The sequence below is a fragment of the Phaethon lepturus genome, unplaced genomic scaffold (assembly GCF_000687285.1).
Source record: "Phaethon lepturus isolate BGI_N335 unplaced genomic scaffold, ASM68728v1 scaffold51584, whole genome shotgun sequence".
NCBI classification, from domain to species: Eukaryota; Metazoa; Chordata; class Aves; order Phaethontiformes; family Phaethontidae; genus Phaethon; species Phaethon lepturus.
In genome coordinates this window covers 1-22,063 of record NW_010536542.1, presented here as the reverse complement: position 1 = coordinate 22,063, position 22,063 = coordinate 1, and the positions used below count along the sequence as shown (strand labels likewise).

At 40.6% G+C, this 22,063-nt stretch overlaps 1 protein-coding gene across 1 annotated transcript; it reads right to left on the bottom strand.

The window, feature by feature from the left end:
• Positions 1-2,087: 2,087 nt before the first annotated feature.
• LOC104616212 (chromosome unknown open reading frame, human C1orf198) lies at positions 2,088-14,333 on the bottom strand. Its single transcript, XM_010286183.1, has 3 exons — positions 14,289-14,333; positions 4,333-4,884; positions 2,088-2,432 (listed from the first exon to the last, which is right to left on the bottom strand). Exons 2-3 carry the CDS (start codon positions 4,876-4,878, stop codon positions 2,376-2,378), a joined length of 603 nt encoding a protein of 200 aa, XP_010284485.1. The 5' UTR covers positions 4,879-4,884; positions 14,289-14,333; the 3' UTR covers positions 2,088-2,375.
• Positions 14,334-22,063: the final 7,730 nt, after the last annotated feature.

The window sequence follows — 22,063 nt, the reverse complement described above, 5'->3', positions numbered from 1 at the left end:
TGTGACCAAGTACAATTTTTTTGTAAGAATGTTTAATAAAAACATATTAAAGAAAGAAGGAGCATCAACTCTTGTCAAAGCACAGGAAAAACCTATCAGGATAAGTAAAAAGTTCTGCAGCATGTTCTACCAGCTGGTCCCAATGTGTATTAGGGTCGAGTTGGCCGATGGAAGAGAAAGACAGCCCAGGTTCTTCCCTAAGAAGCTTTAATGTATTTAGCAGAGGTTTAAAATAACACTCCTCAACAGCAGGAGACTTCGCTTTCGGATCTCCCCATATCAAAGTAAGATCAGAACGCACATCTTCACATTGGATCTAAAACTCTTCCGCAGCTGAACGTACAGAAAATTAGATTCACTGGTAACTGTAAAACCCAGGGTTAACACTTGTCAGCTTTGAAAAGGTGCAAGTTAATACTAATGATAGACCTAAAGAATTTATGCTAAAGTTGTTCTAAGCTATATTAATGCTGGATGCTTGCAGCAAATGCTAAAAAAGGTCAGCTAAGAAAAAGAAAGCAGTGAAGTCCAGGCTGGTAGAAACGACAAGTATTTTCTGAACTGCTGAATGCAGAGGCAATATCCACGAATTACAGGAGTTTCTACATCTCAGGAAGGATGTAAAGAAGCTTTCAGAAGTCTATAAATAAGGCTATGCCATGACTTATACTCTGTGGCAATCTTTCCCTTTAGCTAAAAAACCTTTTAAGAAAACACTAGAAAAACTGGCAGGTTTGGGCTTGGTGGTTCTATTTTTTTAGCAGTAGGGAGGGGGCAGCTTACAGCATTTTCCTTGATCAACAAGTAAGTTTTAATGCTCTATCAGCATCCTCTGCTTGTTCAGAGCAAGCAGCACACCAATTAGAGGCAAGGGTTCTTCTAGGACATCTCAAACTCTTCCTGTAACAGCCAGAAGAAAACCCTGCAGCATCCAATTCTGCACATTTAACTGCCCCAGGCATTGAACCAAATGTCAAGTGCTAATCCATGAGAAGCCTAGCACAATTATGGTCTAGGAGACGGTGACTTTCTTTTAGCTTTGGCTGGGACCCATTAGACCCATTAGAGCCCCGTGTTTTGCCTTCTACCCCAAACAAATGCTAAGGGACTATTGCTGAGGTAAAGGGAAAGGTCAAACCTTTGGCATTGGAGCAGACCAGTCACTGGTTGTGCGTAGGGGGAATTAAGGCTTCAAGGTGAGGTAAACACAGTGAGAGTCAGTGTGTAAATCATGCTGCATTTCAGAGACGACAGATTCAAACGACAGCTAGTCTTGTTCTCTACATTTTAAACACCAAACAAAGATCATTCAAAAGCAGAACTGGAGGCAAGTCTGCTGAGGGCCACCTTGAGATGCCCCTTTGCACCTCGGGAACAAATGTAACCCAAATGTAGAACGCTGAAGAGAATGTACCCACAAAGAGGAAACAGCACCAAAGTTGATGAGTCCTTGAGACGATAAGCTGCTTAAAAAACAAAGAAGCCTTGTACTACTATGACCTCCCAGAAACATAGTGGTTTCCTGACACAAAGGTAATCTACACTCCAGCACTTCCCAGTGCTGTACTTCCAGCACTACTATTATGAAGAGTTATGCTCTAACAAGGAGGCAGTGAAATCGTTAGGCTTGTGTTCCCTGAAGAAAAGTTTCTCCCATTCATCAGGTGTCATCCTGTTCCCCTGCACCCACCCCCAAGTCTTTAATCCAAAGACCAGAAATGCCTGTCATTTCCCCAGGTCAATTTTCTAACACCCTGACATTATTTTAGCAGATTTGTAGGGTACAAACACAGTGCTTCTTTGGATCCATCATTTTGGCAATGCCTTTGCCCTCTTCAAAAGAAAAGTGTTTTCAAATAAGTGGTACAAAAGTTACTTTCAAACAAAATGAAACATAGAAATCAATGCAATTCTTCTTTATGCTTATTTTTCATACTGTTTTAGCTAGTTATCTGAAGTATGGAATCATTTGCTTATTTAGAACCATCGCACGTGCAATGCTATTTCTTACAAGCCATGCTAGCACAGTTTCGACTGAAAACAGCAATCTGGTCCTGTACGTTCCATTTCTAGGATACGGAGACTCTCATTTGTTTTTTTTTAACATGTATATGGTAACTTTTCCCATCCTCTCAATACAGTAGCTACTAAAAATGTTAACAGATATTAAAAAAAAAATCCAAATGAAACCACACTTCTATCACCGTTTAAAAACCAAAGCCGCATATGGTATTACAAAAGTTTATACAAAGGCAACATTTAAGAGTTTGAAAGTTACTTCTAGAAAAAGACACGAATGCTAGTAAATTAACATACAAGGAGAAAGATATTCCACTCCTTCCCCAAAATTGGTTTGATCAATTTTGAAGTATCTTTTACCAGTTGTCTAGGAAATCAAAGCCAGTCTTCAAGATAACATTGCTTGTACTAGTCTGCAAGGGGAAAAAAAAAGAAACAAGATGTTGTTGTTAATTACAGTATTTCAAACTCAGTACTTGACTGCCTATCTACAAAAGAAAGTTTAAAGTGTTGTCTGCCAATATTTCAAGTCCTTCACCTTGCTCTAGGATACCTAAGAGTCTACAACAGAAAATGCTAGACATCAAAAAATACTCAGTGACCAAAAAGGCAATTCCAGATAAAAATAGAATTCTTGTGGTGGTCTGCAGGCAAAATGTTGTTTGGTTACCACCCCCCACCCCCCCCGCCACCATGGAAAAACTCATAAAGATCAATTTTTAGACTAGAGTGGGAATTGCAGAGAATGAAACAAACACAGAATGTAAGCATCACTAATTCAATGGATTGCCTGTTGCAATGACAGCCAGTTGTTTCCAGAAAATTACACAGTTACAACTTTGTTGACAAGGTGTTTACTAGGCTATCAAGAACATGCTCACTCTTACAGTGCTGCACTTTCAGCCGTGGCTTTTAAGATTAGTGTTCAGGAAGACTATTCAAGGGACACAGCTGAGTGTCTGAACTCTCTTGCTAGAGCATGGCGCTCTTCCCCTGAATAGGGAAGATAATCCTGAAAGTGGAAACAAAGAAAATTCTATGACACTATCTTCTCTACTACTCTGTACACATTTTGACATGGGAGGATTGTTTCTCCACAGAGAGAAAACTCAGGCTTTTCAAACTATTTCAGTTAGCTAGAAAACATACACAAAGGAATTAAAACTGTAACATACCATTAACATGTAGGAAAACATGATAAAGCCTTTAACTAAAAATAAAGGACTAGTGCAGTCGCACTTTGTAGAAAAACAGGTCAAGGAGCATTATGTCTTCGCTTCAGAGAAAAATAACTAAACATAGGGCTCCAAATACTGAAGTGGCTTAAGCACTGTTCTCTCCTAAGTGCGGCCACTTCCTTCTCTTGCAAGTATTTACCTCATCCTGCATCTTTCTGACCTTACATCAACTTGTTTGGAATTTAAACAACCACTGTTGTGAAAATATGGTAGAGAAAAAGCTATGCAACATGCTTACAGCATAAAGTAATATGTCAGACTTATGCCGGAGTGATGCTACAGATTCTTAACAGAACTGCAGAGCTCTGTGTGAAGAACCACTCCTCTACTTCACAATTTTCAGGCTTCTCTTCCTTTTCTTTCCTTCACCATGTCATATCCTGTTGTTCCCTTTCTTTTCTCAAAGACCAGCATCTGTTTTTTAAATAGTTTCAATTGGCTATTGAGCTGCTTAAGGGTAGTTTTTTGTTGTTGGGTTGTTTGGGTTTTTTATTTAAAAAAACATTGAGAAGGCTAATTCTGGACGCTCATTCCATTTCCATTTTGGACTTTAAGAGAAAACACATTTGAAAGCAGCCTAGCTGCCTGGGACAGAGTACTGGGAAGCGGCTGTTGGGCTACTGCTTAAACCAGCTGAGAAACTAGTTTGCCATTCATCGCTATGCTGTCTGTACCAATGAAGTATCCTAGACTAGTTATCTACTTTTCAAGTTAAAAACCTTCTTTTTTCCATTAAGTGTTTTGCTGTTTCAAGAAAAAAAAAAAATCCTCTTTTACCTGATAGCAAGCTCTACCCCAAACTGTTAGGTAGCTTGCTATCAGTCAGCCACCAGATGCCATGTCAGCATTTCTGATATTACATTTAAATGATGCCCTTACCGTATGCACTTTACCACATAAAAAATAGTTAACATGTTGGTTAAGTAGACTTCTTTAAATTTACAGGATAAAAAGCCAGCAAGCTTAGCTATGGTTTAATGCTTTATGGAGTCCCTAATCTTCAGCCTTGTCAAGCAACCTTTTAATGTGCTATACAGGTTCTGAATCTAAGGACAGTGGATATAGCAGTCCTTACCTGTCCAGGCATTTGTGGATCTGTAAGTATAGTACCATCAGTATCTTCCTTGTTTGTCCTAGAAGATGCCAGGTCCTGTGGTGGGTCAGGAAGAAAGAAGTCATCTAGAGAACTAGCAGGGAGTTGAGTGGGTCGAGGTTTCTCCCATTCGAGAGATACAGAAGGTAGGCTGGGGGCAACAGCCTTCTCTGGCTTAGTTATGCTGGGCTTCTCAGCTTTTGCCATCTCCTTTGGAGTAGACTCTTGTCTGTAAAAAGAGGGAAGGGGTTTCTCTCCTTTCTCCATGGACTTGATCTGGCTGGGAGTCAGGGACTGGAACTCAGCCTTGTCTCCTTCAAACTTTGAGCGCTCTGCATTTATCTTCCAGAAAGAGGACTCCTCTTCCTTTCTGGATGCTATCAACCCATCAGAGCCAGGGGTCTTATTGGCCTGAGAAGATTTAGGGACTTGGACACCAGGTGCTGCTTTAACGGGCTGCCTCTGTTCATTTTGCAACTGGGTACCACTTTGTTCTTGTATGGACAGAGATGCAACGCTGAACTCCATCTGACTCTGTTCAGAGTTAAAGAAAAACAGTATTTCAAAGCCCTTCACAAAGACATGGTTTTGAACTTCTGATCCTGATGCATATAGATAACACCTTTGCCCACGGCTAGGCAACTCCCAGACAGTAGATACCACAGCAAAGCTAACTTACTTTCTCCATAAATCTTTGTAGCTACATAAAAATAGTAATTTTTAAAAGTCTGAACTGCAAGCAAATGTAAGGGTCCTAGACCTGCTGCAGGAGTCAGAGAAAGCAATAATATTCAAGGTACACAGTGCCATCCAAGATAGCAGTTCATAGCAGTGCACAGCACTAAAACATTAGAATAGCAGCACTAAAAGATGAGAACACTTGTGATCGCATTTTGAAAGCCAGAGATGTTTTACATGAAAATACAAAGCGAATAAGCTTTACAGTGTAGTTTAAAAGGCAATCTTCCATTATAGACTTTGAAATAGTTGACAACATGTTACAACTCCATCTACTTCCAAGATAAAGAATTAGATGTAATAGGTATGTGTAGATAACTGATTTTTACAATTCTAATGCCCCTCTGAAGGAAGAGAACTCTATCAGGACCAGTTCTTCACTTATTCCATAGCCTTGTTATGTTTCTCCTTGCAGTGAGGATAGCTGTACTCATTTCTGAGAAGTAACACTGGGTCAAGGAAGCAAGTGACCACCGCTAAAGCATGGTACAGATCTTGCAAAAGCCACCCAAAAGTGAACAGTACTTCAAAATGTCCACTTTACTTACCACCACTTCAGTAATCTTCGATTGTCAACTATCTGGGCACTCATTAGGTTAGTAAAAGTTAAGCCTCATTTCCTTCTGAGGAATATGTAAGCATTACTGTACTTAGGAGCATAGCACCATAGCAAGTGCCAGGAAAAAAACACCTGAGGTCTAGCATTTTGTTTGGAAAACAGAACAACGAATGCAACCCCCCCAACCCACGTTTACAGCTAGAACCATGCTATCATCATTATGGGCCTGACTAGTTTTAAAAAAGTTGAGAGGACTTTTCAATACTAGCTTTTGCTACAGGCTGTTAATAGATACTTTTGAAGTTCATTACAGATTTGTGATGTTTTCCCTATTCTACTTTATTACCTGGCCTTTCCTGAATAAAACTGCAATAGCATCTATGGGCCTGAGTCTAAACCAAGTCCTAGTTGTGTATCATTTTCACTAGAAGTGTTTGATCTTGAATCCTACATTATTGTGCATGTTAAGTTCAAACGGGCTCTAGATCTAGCAGGTCTCACACGCCTAGTAATTAACATTCAGAAACTTCTCATCAAAGTGCAAATGTTAACTCAGCAACTGATTATTTATAAAACAAATTTTTTTTAAAGTCAGCAGCTGACTACACGTAATTTGATTCATGGACTAACATCTGAACTTCCTAAAGAATTAGATGCATTAGATATTTTTCCAAGGTTATAGGCAAGGAAGCACCAAGTTCCATGTTTTTGTTAAGAATATACTGTGTTATCAAAAGACGCAGAACATAAACAAGCTGCAAGTAATTATAGCTCAGCTAGGAAAAGGCGAGTGCAAGGATACATGCAACTCTTACCAAACAGCTCAACACACCACCCTGCCTGCAAAAAACTAAGAGGAAAAACCTCAGTGCCCCAATTTTTTTTTTTTTTTTTTTAAACAAAACTCATGATGCAAAGTTAAGAGCAGGAGATTTTTCCTTAGACAAATTCTGCATAAACAAACTATGGATGCAATGGTGTTGAGGATTATTTACAGTGACTTCCATTCCCTATATTAAAAAATAGGGATTTATTTCTCTAAGCTCATTTGGCAATACTACTGAATAGAGATTTACCACCCTGAAGCTAAGATGCTTTAAGGCTTGAGAAATGATGAAATCCCAGCTTAACAAACCCACAACACAGCATAAAATAGACCTGCACTTCCCCAATAGCCAAGTGGAAAAAATTTTTAATTTTTTTTTTTCCATCTTGGAAGACTTAAGTACCTTGTCATAGAGGAATTAAAAGAGCACTACCTTCTATCCTTCAAAAGTCTTCCTTCTTAGTAGCCTGTCCCAGGGCACACGCTAGAGATGACAGTAGCTAAAGGCCACCACAGCTGCTGTCAGTTTCAGTAAAATGATTCCTTCAGCCCCCAGCCCAAGAGAGAGGGAAGGCCAGTGGCCAGAGGGGCCATCACAGCCCCAGATCCACCAGAATAGCGTTGGAAACAAATTCCAGGAAAACCACTGACGGAAGGGAAGCAGAGGTTTGTTAGAACAAAAATTAGAAAAAGGAAAACCAACAAGATGGCTTTGCCTTTCAATGGCAACAAGATAGACAAGCAAAGCCAGGCCTCCTGGGAAGTTCTTGTGCTGTGGAGCAAAAGCCACTGCCTGTGGTCATGTTTTACGTTCTTTCGTATGGGTCCAAGTATCAACTCAAGAGGTCTGGTTTGGAAGCGGCAGACCACTTCTATGTGTGGAGAAGAGCGTGGCACTGCAGCACAACTTCAGGCAGTTATACCATTTCCAACGCGCTCATGGATGCATGTTCTGGAGAGGATGCCCTCTTTGTGCTTTTAGAACGGAGACCATGGGGTATACCTTTCCATTTCAGAAGACAAGACCACCTGACATTTAAGATTGCATATTTGTGTCACAGTATATTTTGGAGATCAAACGGTTCATAACCCAACACAGAATAATCTGAATGAAAATACTTCTTCAGGAGCTTGCTTTCTCCCCAAGGAAGGTGAAGAAGACAAGCCTACCCTGACAGGTTCTGAAAGCACTGCGTCTCAGCATGATGTAAACACAGCCCCAAGAGGTCAGATGCATAATTCTGCTTCTAGCATTTAGCTTGAGAAGCCAAGAACTTCTGTGGACCAGTCACAAGTTAGTCTATTTTCCTTGAAATGTGTAATGCTTCTACTTGACTTTCAAGGTTACTTAAGATATCTGAACCCCTAAGAAATGTAGCTGATTAAAGAAAATTATTAATATGCAATATCTTTCAAGTCACAATATTGGCAATAAAATACTATACCCGCCCCCAAACCAAACAACACAGCAGCAGTATAAATAGGGAGATAATTTCACACAGAGATGGAGAGGACCCATGTGTGAAACACCCCATGCCGACATCTAAGTACTGTACATTCTAATGAGTCACTAGACACTAGAAATGTGAGTTTAATTAGTGGTCTGCTCTCACTTTCTTACATCAGACTTCAAATTGGCAATTGATTGGGTCAGCAGGAGAGGGAAGGAAATGACGTATAAAAGACAGTTACCCCCCCAAAAACATTTCCTTTTCCTTTACGTTTGTCAGCCATGAGAGTATCTTGATGCGCATCTCTCCTTGGCCCCAATCAAACTTACGGTAGCAGCTGGCCTGTAAAGGGTCGTACCGCACGTTCGCTTTCCTCGGGCTGAGGCAGAGCTGCTGCGACCTACAGTTGCACGCTTGAGCATTGAGGCAGCAGAACTGCACTTGTGGCACTCTACCAGCTGCCACCTTGGGGAAGCAACACTGAATGTTGTGTTAAGATTTGATGGTCAAAAGTGAGTTGTCATTTAGGCACAGTTTGGGATTCTAGAGACAAGGTTTCAGTCCCCAGCTGCTTTCATAGATATTGTATGACTTTGAATGAGCTGCAGTTTCTGTACTTTAACTCCCCATCTAAGGAATAAAATAAATTACCTTCTTTTTCCTGCCATTTGTCCAAATTGTATTTCTGGGAACTGTTCAGCCCAGAAAGTCTCGAGAGTTTACAGACAGGCTAGTACAGTCCCAACTGCAATTTCTAGAAGTTATCAGAATTCAATTAAAAGCTATTAACAGCAGTAGTATTTTCACGATTTTGCAAAAGCAAGTCATTCTCAACACTTTAAGAGAGAGAGTGGGAGAGAGTGTGCATGTGAAAGCACACACAAAGTAGTATTTTGAAGCAGAGCAAAGCTAGAAGTCTCTGCTCTTCTCAGTCTTACCCTTCTGGTCTCAAACCACTGCAAGGGTTAAAATAAAAGATGCCTACATCTTGGATCATCTTTCTGTCTAATAAATACTATTAATAATTGAAGTTTTTAGGGAGTTGCATGTCCAGCTTTCCTTAAAAAGACCATATTAAGGTATTTAGGAATTTTATTTACTGGATTAAAAAATTTAGATCTAACTTCAGTCTCAAGGCAGAGAGATTGTAATACTGGCTGCACATACTCATGGGAAACAATGTATTCTAAGAGAGGCAGCACACACTAAGAATGTAATGATTTGACAATACTGTATAAAATCAGGTCTCAGTTCTTAAGTCTATATTAAAAACAAGATGACCACAAAGAACCCAGGAGCTTTTTTTTTTTAAGCATCTTATTCACTCATCAGGAATGTGTAGTATTTTACTAAACAGTCAAGAAAATACAGCCAAAACAAATTGTTTTGCTTGGCAGCCTGAAAAATCCAAATTGTTGAGACAAAGACTGCAGAAACACTGTCAAAAGCAACTTGTTTTAAGTACAGCCTGATATACGCAGAAGTAAGAAAGCCAAGTTCAAAATGATTTAGAAGATGACTTTGCTTTGCTGAATGGACAAAACCAAAATAAATATGGGACCCAAAGTAACTGCAGTTTTTGCTTCGTTTCCCGTGCACACCATGGGTGTTTTCAGGATCTTTTCAGAGACAGAAAGCAATCCTTACGTCAGCAGAGACCAATTGCAAGAGCAAAAATAGAGCAAAGCACTCAAAAACAATCTAAGTAATTTTAGTCCATACAGAAAGACAATGCCAAAGATACACAGCGTGAAGCTTCGGAGGAAATTCCATGACCTACTCTTCGGTGATACATATGTACAGCATTCTAGCCTGCCACTGTTCCTGGTTAGCCGGCGCAAACTCATGCTGACAGTAGCTGGTGTGTGCATGGTCTTACGCTCATGAACAGCTGGCTAAAGATTGATGCAGGTACTTGAATTCTTAGCCGAGAACACCTGGTCATGCAGATTAAAACAAACCCTGAACACAGATACTCCTACCACAAGTTAGAGTGGTTTTTTCCCCTCAAGAACTAATAGTCAACAGTAGTCTGGCAGCACTGTGTTTTAAACATCTGTAGTCTAGATCAAAAAGGGAAGGGAAAACCCAGAACCCCAGGCATCACTCTTCTTTCTTTCCAGGGAAGCACTGCCATTTATGCCAGCTTGATAAAAATAATCGCACCTAAGTATAGTTTGTAAGAAACAATTCTAATATCAGGCTGCTAAGGAAGGAGGGGAAAAAAAAAAATATTTTCTGTCACTTTCTTCCTATTTAAAAAACAAACACAAAAACAACCAGGACTTGTACAAAGAAGGATATTGAAGACTTTTAGTTTTACATAAAGGAATCAGTTTGCAAACCACTTTTTTTTTAATAGTACAACATAGTTTTTTTCTTTCTAAATAATTGCTGGGATTAGATCACTTCTATAGCAATATAATTAGGGGAATATAGACAGGGAGGCAGCAACCAGATTACTGAGGGGACTGAAGCTTAACACTTCCTCTTCTTGCTTTTTTTGGTTTGTTTGTTTTTAAACACACCTTGAAGGCGTCTCTTTTCAACAAATATCTAAGGGCCTGTTGAAAGTAGAAGAGAGCTGAAGGAGGAAAAAGCCAGTAGTTAAAAAGAAAAAAGTATAGCTCTAAAGCTACCTTCACAACTATTCTACTTTTATCACGACCAACAAATTTTTAGATGTGCCTGTGTCAATTTTAAGCATTTGGAATAAAACTTATTTTAGTTGGTAGCATGAATTAGAAATAAGACTCCAACTTATTCCATACTGCTCTGTGCATTCAATGTGCTAGCTGAGGTGTCAGTCATAAATTACATTTTCTGCCCGCTACTAAATACATTAAAAAAAACACCAAACAAAAAAAAAACCCCACCAAAACCAGAAAGTTCTGAGTTCAGGAATAGTTGCAGAGAAATTTATTTCCAAACCCAGACATGATTCTTGTTTTCCATTTATATCTTGGGGTCTGTGCTGAGTTTCACTAAATTTTTACTTCAAACAAACTAAGAAACCTCAAAGGCTAAACTCAGCCAAAATGTCAGCTTTCATCTCACTTAAACCTGAAGCTGTAAATAGAATGCCCTGAATTCATAAACCTGGCTTTAGCTCCAGTTAAAAATGTAACCCACATTTCAAGATGCATTATGTTTATGAGGGCTCCACCCATGAACCAAATCACTCCCTCCAATTCAACCTCTAGTTTTAAAATGTCAGCTTATTTGCAATGCCATGAGAATTTGTTGCTTCCAGAGTAGTTTTCCTTCTGAGAACTGCTACAGTTTTCTAATAAAAATATCGTTATTTTAAATGTTGTCTAAAAGCTAATTCAGCATTTTATATTGTATTTCTGCTTTGTTTGCCTTGTTTGAGAGTTTAAAAACAAAGAGGTAAGACAAGATCTTTACAAACACATCAAACAGATAAAAACGGTGGAGATATTCATGCAAGTGTTTGCTGTGATACGAACAACTTAAGCCTTATCTCACATTTGTGCTTAAATTGAGAACACAGAAATCTTACTTTTGATAGAAGTGAAATTATCAAGCCCTTCAACGATGTCCTCCCCCAAATGAAAGCAATTTAGTTCACTGTTGTCTGGGTAAGTTTGACAACCATGGAATTAGGGAATACACTGCCCTAGCTACCATGAGAAAAATTTGTCCATACCTAATCAACTGGAATCACCATAGGCATCACTGTAACAGCTCAGAGAGGCTCCAACTTGGCCTACCCTCTTCTCTATTGTTCTCACTACCCTCTCAGTTTTCTTGAAGTTACAAGCAAAAATGATTTTGCTGTTGTATTTTCTTACCATCTCAATGTTAAAAAATTAAAAAAAAAAAAAATCAAGCCTATTGGTTTTACTGATTTGCATCTCTGCTTTCTCCTTCTCTGCAAAAGCAGAAAGTGAATGCCACATTCCCTTCCTTGGGTAAGCCACAGCACGTTCATGCAAAGCTGCAAAAGAACAAAGGAATTTCATGGAAAGAATAACCCATCATGAGGTAAAGCTCATGGAATGGAAAGAGCCTGACAACCTAAAATAACAGCGGGAACAGATCTTGCTCACAAGACACCAAACGCACATTACAACATGTCAACCTTATTAAATAGCTCATTCATGTTTCTTCACTGTTTCCCCACACTGGAGTGATTGGGCAAGGATACTTCCCGGAGAAATTGCCTTCCAGTATTATCTTATCAAAGTACTGGTTAGGGAAGAGATGAAAAAGTAAGCACGAAGCAAGATCTCCACTTTTAGAAATGGAAGACTTGGCCAGCTGAAGGATTTGGTTGAAAGACTGACACAATATGGGGCACACAAACCAACCAACCCACACCCCATAAAGCAAGACAACATGGATTTCTAGAGTTTTGCTAAAGGTCATGCAACTTTTCAACCTACAGCTGAGGCACAGCTTTTATCTCTGGTCAGCAAGGAGGGAGAGGGAAGGAGGGAAGTGCAGCTTAACTGAGACAAATCATTATTTCTAAAGCAATGTCCTCCCTGCCTCACTTTTCTTCAGCAGTCATGAGTGGTTCCATCTCATTCTGCGATCCTTTGTTCATTACAGAAAAGCATGAAACTAGAGCATCTATCCATTGCAGCCCTTCATTTTAAGACACCAGAATGATAGTAAAAATAATCTTAATCAGCAAGAGATAAGCCACAGGTTGGGTTGAAAACCACTTCACTGGGCATACAAGCATTTAAAAGAAAAGACAACTATCAGTTACAGAGAAAATCCATTTGAGTACAGATGCATCTCATCATGGATCCCTAGGCAGTGCGTTACAGGAAGCACTATCTCCAGGAAATTCAAGTATTCAGAACTTACAAAATCCTATCAAAACAGAGCTTAGAAATAAAATTACAGCTGCCACATTCCCAAGACTGAGTTTACGTTTTGCACCAAAAAGGCAGGGAGAGACAAAACTGTTGCTTCCAACATATTATTTATTTCACCTTACTGTCAATGAGGTGCATACTCTTCTCACTACTATTCTTTTCTTGACAGCTTCACCCAAGTACACCAACACTAAAAGCCTTTTTAGTTTTATACTAAAAGCCAGCAGTTTCTTCTTCTAAGGGTCCTGAGAGACCGGAGGGCTTGCCAGAGCTACCAGGCTTCCACTGCAGGAAATCCTCCACTGGCTCCTGAATCACCACAGCTTGTAAGGGAGTTCTAAGGCAAGTGAAGACTGCCAATGCTTTCTCTTAAACCACAGCACTATAGGTTGCAGGCACCCAGGAGCCACTTTATAGGTTAATCAGTGTCTGCAAAGCACAGATGGGGTGCTAGCTAGAGGCAATGACCTTGAGCAGGGAAGGCTGATGAGTCTCCGGTTGGGTCAACTGGATTAATTCAGTATTCACTGGCATTTTCAAATAATTCCTCTGCATTAGGCTAAGATTATATTCATAAGCTCATACATGATTATATACATAATTCAAGGGCAAATAATGGAAGAAATGGAGGCAGGAGCAGCTTTCTCTGGCAGATAAAGCCAGAAAACACGAAATCTGACACGTGTGATCAAATTAACATGTTCACCATACCCAGTTGAGAAAGACAAGGAGCTGGGGTTTTTCTCCCATATTTTCTTCAACAAGAAGAATTAAACTTAATTTCCCACCAAAAACATGGTACAGCTATGTTTCCTCACACTGCAGGTTCAGAAAGATGGGGAACTTTGGCTCTGTATTAGCTTTACGAGAATCCCATTGTAAATAATACTTTAACAAAACACCAGAGGTAGAGTCAAACAAAACAAAACAAACAAAAAACCAACACCAAAACCAACCCATCACAGAAAAACACACTGTTTTTTAAGAGGAATTAACACCATGCTTCTAGCATAGCCCCACAGGTGAACAAGTTCCATTACATTCTACTACATAACAAAAAGATGAAGCATAAGATAGGCTTTAAGAAAAAAATCCAATGAAGTTACCAGATATCTGTACCTTTCTCAGCCCATTCCCTAACTACTTTACTCCTGACTTCAAAAATTAAATGTAGTTATGCTTATACAATACCTAAGACACTGGTGTTGCTAAACACAAAAAGCTGTTCAGAAAGTTTACTATGAAAAAAATCAGGTAATTTGGAATGAATCAGTTTTACACCTGCACTTGAAGGTGCAGAGCATTAGTTCATGAAGTACATTTAGTGTTTCTGTTGATGTAAATCAAAGCACACCAGCCCCGCTTCATTTGCGGGACGGTCACTTTACACAGCTCTCATAGAACACAGGTGACATTAGTCTATCAAGTCTCAAAATGAAGATAATATAAATGCACAAGGAACAATATAAAATGACAAACCAACTTGAAAAATAAAACTGCTGCATATTTACCTTCGTTTCCCAGGAGAACGGAGCCGAGTGTTCATCTTGCCAAGTTATGTCCTGAAATAAAATTCAAGAATGACTAAAAATCAGAAAAGCAGCTTTACCTGTTCAGGCGCATCATACACAGATGACATTAAGTTGCGCTGCTGGAAGCATAACAACCACTACCACAGAACTAGCTAAAAAGTGAGAGCACTGCTTAGAGATGGCGCTGATTACAGTTTAAGACTGACTGAAAGCAAGTTCTCTGAGGGGAGGATTATTAATTAGCATATCAATTTAACCTACAAAATATATGAAGGCGTAACCTGGTCTAAACCTCTTGAAACGGTTTCTCCACAAATAGCTTTAAAACATGTATTTCCAATTTTCTACTAGGCGTTTTATTTCGTGGCCACTAGCAACACACAGGGACAGAAATAACAAGAGGAGCAGAGGCCTTCGGAAGATAAAGTCCCGTTTCCTCCCCTCCACAGACCAAAGAACACGTGTGCAACCAGGCAGTCAGGTGGCAGTGAAACAGCTGTGCGTCCATCAGGCCAAGCCACAGCTGGATCCAGCCCTGACAAGACACATCATTATGCCACTTTAATGACGATCTGTCTGAAGTAACTGTTCAGTGCTGTTGAAAGTACCATACAACGTCCAGAGTAAAATCCCAATCTGAAATGGCTTCTTTTAAGAAGCTTTTTTTCCTGAAAATAATCCCAATTGGAGAAATTAAATAACCTCTTCATACAGACCATAGCCTCCAGAAAGACATGTGACTGATGTCAAAAAAAGAAGGGGTGAAAAAGACATAAATAAATGTTGTTCGCCTTTGTTTAAGACTTGCAACAACATGATTGCACCTCTATTGCTAGTCATGGATGAGACTCATTTGTACATTAGATGTTTGTGTAGAAGTAATGAGCTGCACCCTCCACACTGAGCGTGCGACTGCTTGGCCACCCCTGTACATTGGGGAGGAACAGTGGATGGAAGGAGGAAGGCCAGGAGTAACCACGCACAGGGAAGGAGAGGACCGGACAAGACAAGACCTGGAGTGCCTGTTTCACACTCCCGCTGTTCAAAGAATAACAGAACTAGACCATGTTTTAAGCTAACACAGGAACCCCACATCTTACCATGACTGCCCTTTTCTTCTTATTTCTGACCTCTGCCTTTATAGAAATGCATTTCTCAGACATCTGATAGCATTCTCCTGATCTGCCATCTCTTACTTCACTCTGAGCAGATTTTGCTGGCCAAGGGCTAAGAAATCACAATTAGAAGTGTCTGAAACCATCTCCTAGACGTGAAAACATGTCATTCTCCAACTATTGTTCATCTGTGAAACACAAGGTTTCTAGCAGCAAAGTATTTGTTCTATACATGAGGGTGATCCCATGCCCTTAAAAAGAACTGGGATGATCAGAAACCATCCAAAAGGAAAGGCCTGGGCTCTGCTGGACTGCTCTTTCTGGCCAAAAGAGGAAATTTGGTACAGGAAATTTTTGCCATGAACACAAGTGTAATACCAGGTTCTCTCATTCTAGGAAATGAATACTCATCTTTACTAACACTTAAGGGAAACAAAAGGAGTACATTTTTAGTATCTGATCTAACTTCTATCACTGCTGACCACATGGGAATGCCACACCACTTGGGTGGGATGCCTTGCAGCAGATGAGTGTCAAATTATTTAAAAATCTTTTTAGGACCATATCCTTTGCCTCTGAAACTGTTGGAGTTGGCACTTCATTTCTGAAGCACGCTTGACAGGAATCATGATGCAGGAGGGAAGAGAGACAGGAGAGCCCAGCAACTGGACTGAATCTCACACATTGGAGGTAGGACCATAATCCTTCTGTCCACATGGGGACAGATGAATACTTGACTTCAGCAATAAAGGACAGAAATTAAGTCCAGCAAGCAGTGTAACACTCTTATATGCTGTCACAGCACCTTAAAGTTCCAGACATGTGGGCATAGCTGTCAGTGAGTTTTACCTAAGGAGTTTAAAGAAAGCTCTGACTTCTTGCCATTTACCAGACATGCAAATGAGCCGTGGACCGGTTTTAAACCTGGAAGAGAGCCAAGACCATCCTCATCCTGGATCTGAGACAGCCAGTTTTTTATTTTCCTGTATTTGAGGCAAGTGTAGACAGCACTGGGAGGGATACCTCTTCACTCAGCACTCCCTGCATATCCCCAACCCACCAACATAGCTGCTGCAAGTGAGCCCCGCTGACAAAAGGCTGCCCACAGAGGGACAGGAAAGCAGCACAGAGAAAAGAGGAGCGAAGGTATGAGGTGGTTTTGCACGAGGATACGTCATTCCCGACAGGATGGAGCAAGTCAGATTCCCACTTCATAGAATGTGATGTCTTCTCAACTGCCACTGCACTTGCTGGCACCTCAACTTGTAACCTCAACCTTCAGGTTAGGTAGACAAAAAGCTCCTGAAATTCATTAATGGTATTTTGGTACCAGTTGTTGGAAAGTTCTCGTCAGAGACAAAGATCTAAGACTTTCATAGATAATTTCAAAAGATGGAAGTAGCAGATGCTTGCTAGGGAGGTGCAACTCCCTGAAAGAAAAGGACAATAGATTTTTCTTCTTAAAAGGATGGCTCATTGTACCTCAGGCTGCAAAGCTCAGCACACCTCAGAGCCAGTATGTCTGAGGAGCTTTGCCCACATTCAAGAGATCTTCCATGGGGTCTAGGAAAGGATAAAATAGCATAAAACATGGTTTGAGGATACAAAGCTGCAAGGAGCTGATGTCTGTGGTTATGTGAAGTGTACTTGAGGCTAGGATGAAAAGAGACAGTCGTCAGGTTCTGTCTGTTGTCAGGGAAGGGAAGGAAGTTTGTGGCCTCCACCTCTTGTGCCCTCACATAGAGGACATCCAGAGGACCAAGTCAGAAGCAGGAGAATAACACAGTTCAACAGTTTCCTGTCTGATGTGCCTGATTCATGTTTGTCACCAACAAAACCTAAGAAATAACTTTGCTTTCTGTAGATTAAAAAAGTTCTCACATGCTTGAAGAAAATGGGAAAAGCATCAACTATTTTAATATTCACAAAAGTAAATTATGACTGGAAATTTTAGAGAAAAAGTCTTCCAGGCTATTTATCATCAACACAGATTAGAAAAGATCCATATCTGATCAGCTTTTGTCTTCAGCACACAACAAAGCCTTCTCCCAGAAAGCAGGCAAATAAATAAACTTTTGTTCACCAGCATTAAAGAACCTATTTGTAAGAAACAGGGCCTCATGCACCATATTTCATAGCTAAAAAAAGAAAAAAAAAAGAGAGAGATGGAGGGGCAAAAATCCGGTCATGCACTTGACTTCAACCACCGTTGTGGTTTGCACAATATACAAAAAAGAATCACAAATTACGTTTGCTATATGTAGGCACCTTGTTGCAAAACAGCATCGGAATCTCAAAATGGAAGACAGTAGTAGAAACACACCAGCCTATGTGACCTGAGCATTGCTCAGAGCAGCTGACAGTAACCAGGTAGTCACAAACCCACCAACAAATGCATCTTAGAAGTGTTATCAGAACAGGACTTGCTGGTTATTGGGGTTTAACTGCACTCAAGAGCTGCCCTGCATTTTTTTGTTTTTTAAAAAGCACAAATCTATAGCAGGCCCAACATAGGAGTTATTGCTGTATTGAATATTTGTTGTTTTAAAGCACTTTTAAGTAGGAGATGAAAGGGTTGATCCTTTGGCGTGCTGCCAAAGTTCTTAAGGCTAAACAAAACAAATACCGTATCCGCCTTCAGGTAGATAAGTCAAGTTTCCGTAATAAAAGATGATGAATGAAGCTAACCAAGCTCTCTTACCTGTCTTTCCTCCACATAAAATGTTTACCACTTCCTAAAGCACATGGATTTTTTTTTCAATGAAAAGCTTAGTTACTTCAAGTCCAGTTCTCTGAGCTGCTCGTTACCACTTAAATACTCAATAGCCCTTTGAAAAAAAGAACTAAAGAAAAAAGAAAAATTAGACCTTAAATCCATGTGTGTATCACACACTTGTGGATAGAGGGACAGTATTAAGAGAAGAGAGAGAACTTGTTGTAAACTGGATAGCTAAACTATCTTTCACTGAACTAAACAGGGAGAATCCAGCAGCATAAATTAACATCAAATCAGATGCTTAACACAAGCTGACGACTACAGCAGTCAAAGGGTGTCAGCCTCTCACACACTGCTGTTTTTGCACCTATTCCCCTCATGATGGCTCATAATTAATGGCGTATTTCAGAAATAGCCCATTTATATTACATTTATATTCAATCCTGGATTCTATTTTCTGATTTTCCTCTCCTCTTATTTTCTACCACTACGAGCATTAGACATAAATGGAGAAATGCCACCAACTGGAGGCTTGTCGGAAAAGAAGAAGCTGTGCTTGAAGGTTGCAGCCTCCAAAAACCCTCAGCCAGAAGGCTTGGGCTGTCTAGACACAGGCAATGATGGTGAAGCAACAAATAGTCTCCTGTTGCTGGGCCCATGTGCGATACCAAGTCAGTCTTCAGCAAACAGGACAAAACTTCTTTCATGTGGGTGTTAAATGACCCTGTTAGCCTGGAAGAGATGAAAATATATGCATGACCTAGACCTTGACTTTAGAAAACAGAAGAAGATAGAGAAGCAAGAGACATTGGGTTTTGTTAGGAGGAGGTGTTGGAAAATACCAAGGCCTGCAACACCATCAAAGTTGTTGAGCTGGTATATTCTGGGGTCTGTTTCAACTAGGAAGTCTTAACTTCACACCCTGGGGCTGACAGTGGACACATAATGGTTGGTGTTAGCAGTTATGCGCGTCCTCACCGTGACAGCGTGGTGCACACAGGTAGATGCCAAGTGAACTGCGTGCCACCCAACCCAACTCTGTTTTGTGGGAGACAAACGCTGTTTGAGGAAACAGGGAACCCAATTCCTGTACTTCCACTTCTTTCATCAAACTTTTTAATAGGTTTTAAAATACCTTCAGTTCTTTCACAGCAAGATGGCAGATTAAAAAAGCACCTCTGGTGTCCTGGCACAGATCCTCTTTAGGAACTGCATTCACAGTGCATGTACAGCTTCAGTTATTAACTCTGTGACTGGCAATGCCACAACGAGGATGAGATAATGAAAGAGAAGGAGCAGTGGCACTCAGCTGACTCTAGGTGTTTGCTAAGAGTCACATATGGTGGTGCAGTGCTACAGCACCACAGAATGACTGGATCATGGCTACAGGACGCCACAGTCCTGTTGCTGCACATCTACCTTCTGTCACAGCCTTCCCACACAGACAACATACTGAAAGGTGTTTTGAAAATTTAAGAGATGCTTTTACTTTGAGAACTTAACAGTCCTGGACTACAAGTTCAGGAGATGAGTTTGGTGTTAGAAAAGTTATATGGGAAATGGTGGGGGCAAGAAAGAGGGAATCAATTGTCCAGGATACAAGACCACTATACATATCCTCTGGACCACCCTACCAAAGCAGTCACATGCATGAAAGTGGGACTAAAACGGTGAGAGTCCTGGATGGGTAAATCAGCATCTTCAGTGTTCACCCTTGTTTTGCTTTCTCCCAAGTCCTCCAAAGAACAAGAGGTGAAAGAGATCAAATTTCCATGCTTAAACAAGCACAGGTAGATCACTACAGATTTCAACATCAGTTAACAGGGAAGATGAGCTGTGTCTGGAAACAGAAAGCTTTTGGAGTAGATGTTAGCAAGAACATCGTCAGACCAAAACACTCACACTGAAAGGGCTGCAACACCAACAAGTGATTTTGAAGTATGCAGGCAACTCTCCATTTCCTTGCTTCAGGATACTGTACACCAAGAGACAGGGACAGCAGCCAGGACCAATCTAATCGTCCCCCTGAGCGACTGCTGGGTGACCACAGTATGTGCAGCAGTTACATCTTACAAAGACAGCAGCAGCACAGCTCAGTAAGCTGTCAGACCAGAGGCAGCAAGATAATAAAGCTCCATAGGCAAAGCATTTGCAAGCCTGGAAAGTTGAACTGAAATGGCAAGAGACTGGCCACAGTGGCTCTGTAGCAGTAGGATGAGGAGGAACAATTACTGAGCCAGGGCAAATGTCCAAGAATCAGGTCGAATGCCAGCAAGGGAGCAGAGGGAGAGGAAGCTATCAGATGAGGGGCCAGGAAAAGCTCCAAGGCTCAATAATGCACTTGGAAGAACTAAAATGGAAATGGGAGATGCCAAAATGAGTGGGATCTCTTTTCTCCAGAAATACGATTTATATTAACTTCAGCTTGAAAGTCAAGGAGGAAGTCAGTTGAGACAGATGCTTCCAAAATTACACATTATGCATCAAGTGTTTTGATGAACCAAGCTTTCTTTGGTTAATGGCTACACAGACACTAACAACATTATTTGTATCATAGCTGTATTTCAGGGGAAGAGGGGAAAGAAAACAACTTGCCGAATTTCAGATGGACTCTCTAGCTGTAGTTTTGTCAAGCAGGAAATTATTATTTCCATACAGTGCAGCACAACAACCTACAACATGCTTGCCTTCCTTCCAGATCCACATAATTCTAAGCAGAAAGCACAGCAAAGCTGTCAGACTGGGAAAGCCAAACATACTCACTTTCCACTGTCATTAACCGAAATCCTTTCACAACTAACTTCAGGGTTAGGTTTCCTTTCAAAGACTGCTTGCATAAACTGGCTGTCTTGTGTCCTTCTACACCTCTTCTTCACCAGGAAATATGGTCTATTACTAGCAAATATTTACGCAGAATTTCTGGTATCATGAACAAAACAAAACTGATCTTGACCGTACGTTCTCTAACTCTAGGTACGATGTGTGCGCGGCACAGTCACACCTTCCTGACACACAGGCAGCAGTCTTGTAGCACAAAGCCGGTTGGGAACCACAATGCCGGGTATCTGAGTGCTTCCAACGCTTCTTACAAATTCCATTGCAAGCGATACTGGTGAGGAGGCTAAAAGCAACACGGTTTTCTTTAAATTGGATTGATGATGACAAGTGCAGAAGCAGATTGTTTTTTTTCCGGTAGAAGCCACATAAGTTAATTAACAATAGGTGGCTGAGATATTATGTAAACATAGTGAAAGATATAGGCTCTATAACCATACCAAGATGTATAAGAAAACAAAACAAAGGAAATCTCATACACAGAATAAGCAAGATACAGTGTCTGAGGAGGACCATCAGGTCTTCGCAAGCATTGTTAGACCTTCCTCTTCAAAGGATCACACTCAGTAACATGACCCACTGCTCCAGACCAGGTACCCTCATACCTATGGATTTCTAGAAGGGCTGTCATGCTTTGCCATTAGATAATGGCTCTCAGATGCTTAAAATCCATACTTTTTGCCATCTATCTTTCCACACCCTTGTTTTTCCTGGCATGTGACATGGAACAGGCTGCTTGCTTTTTTTTTTTTTTTAAGGTGTCAAAAATACCAAGAGCTGGAATGTTTTCAGTGTTGTATTTTTAACTGGCTAAAATTAGAAACAAAAAGGAAGAGATTTAATTCAGTATAAACATTCCCTGCAGCCCATTTTCAGCAAGGGGCTATTTCCAGAGTTAGCCATGGCCATGCCCCGCTTTCGGGGGTCGGGGGGCTGGTACCGGCCTCTTCTGCAAGTCTCCGTTTTGCAAAATCCACTTCAGTTACTTCTGCTTATCGCAGACAAACTCCGATTCGGTGCCTTTACCTACTTTGAGGGTCTGACCGAGTCCTCCCCTCGCTTACAGTGTAACATCCCGCCCTCCTGCA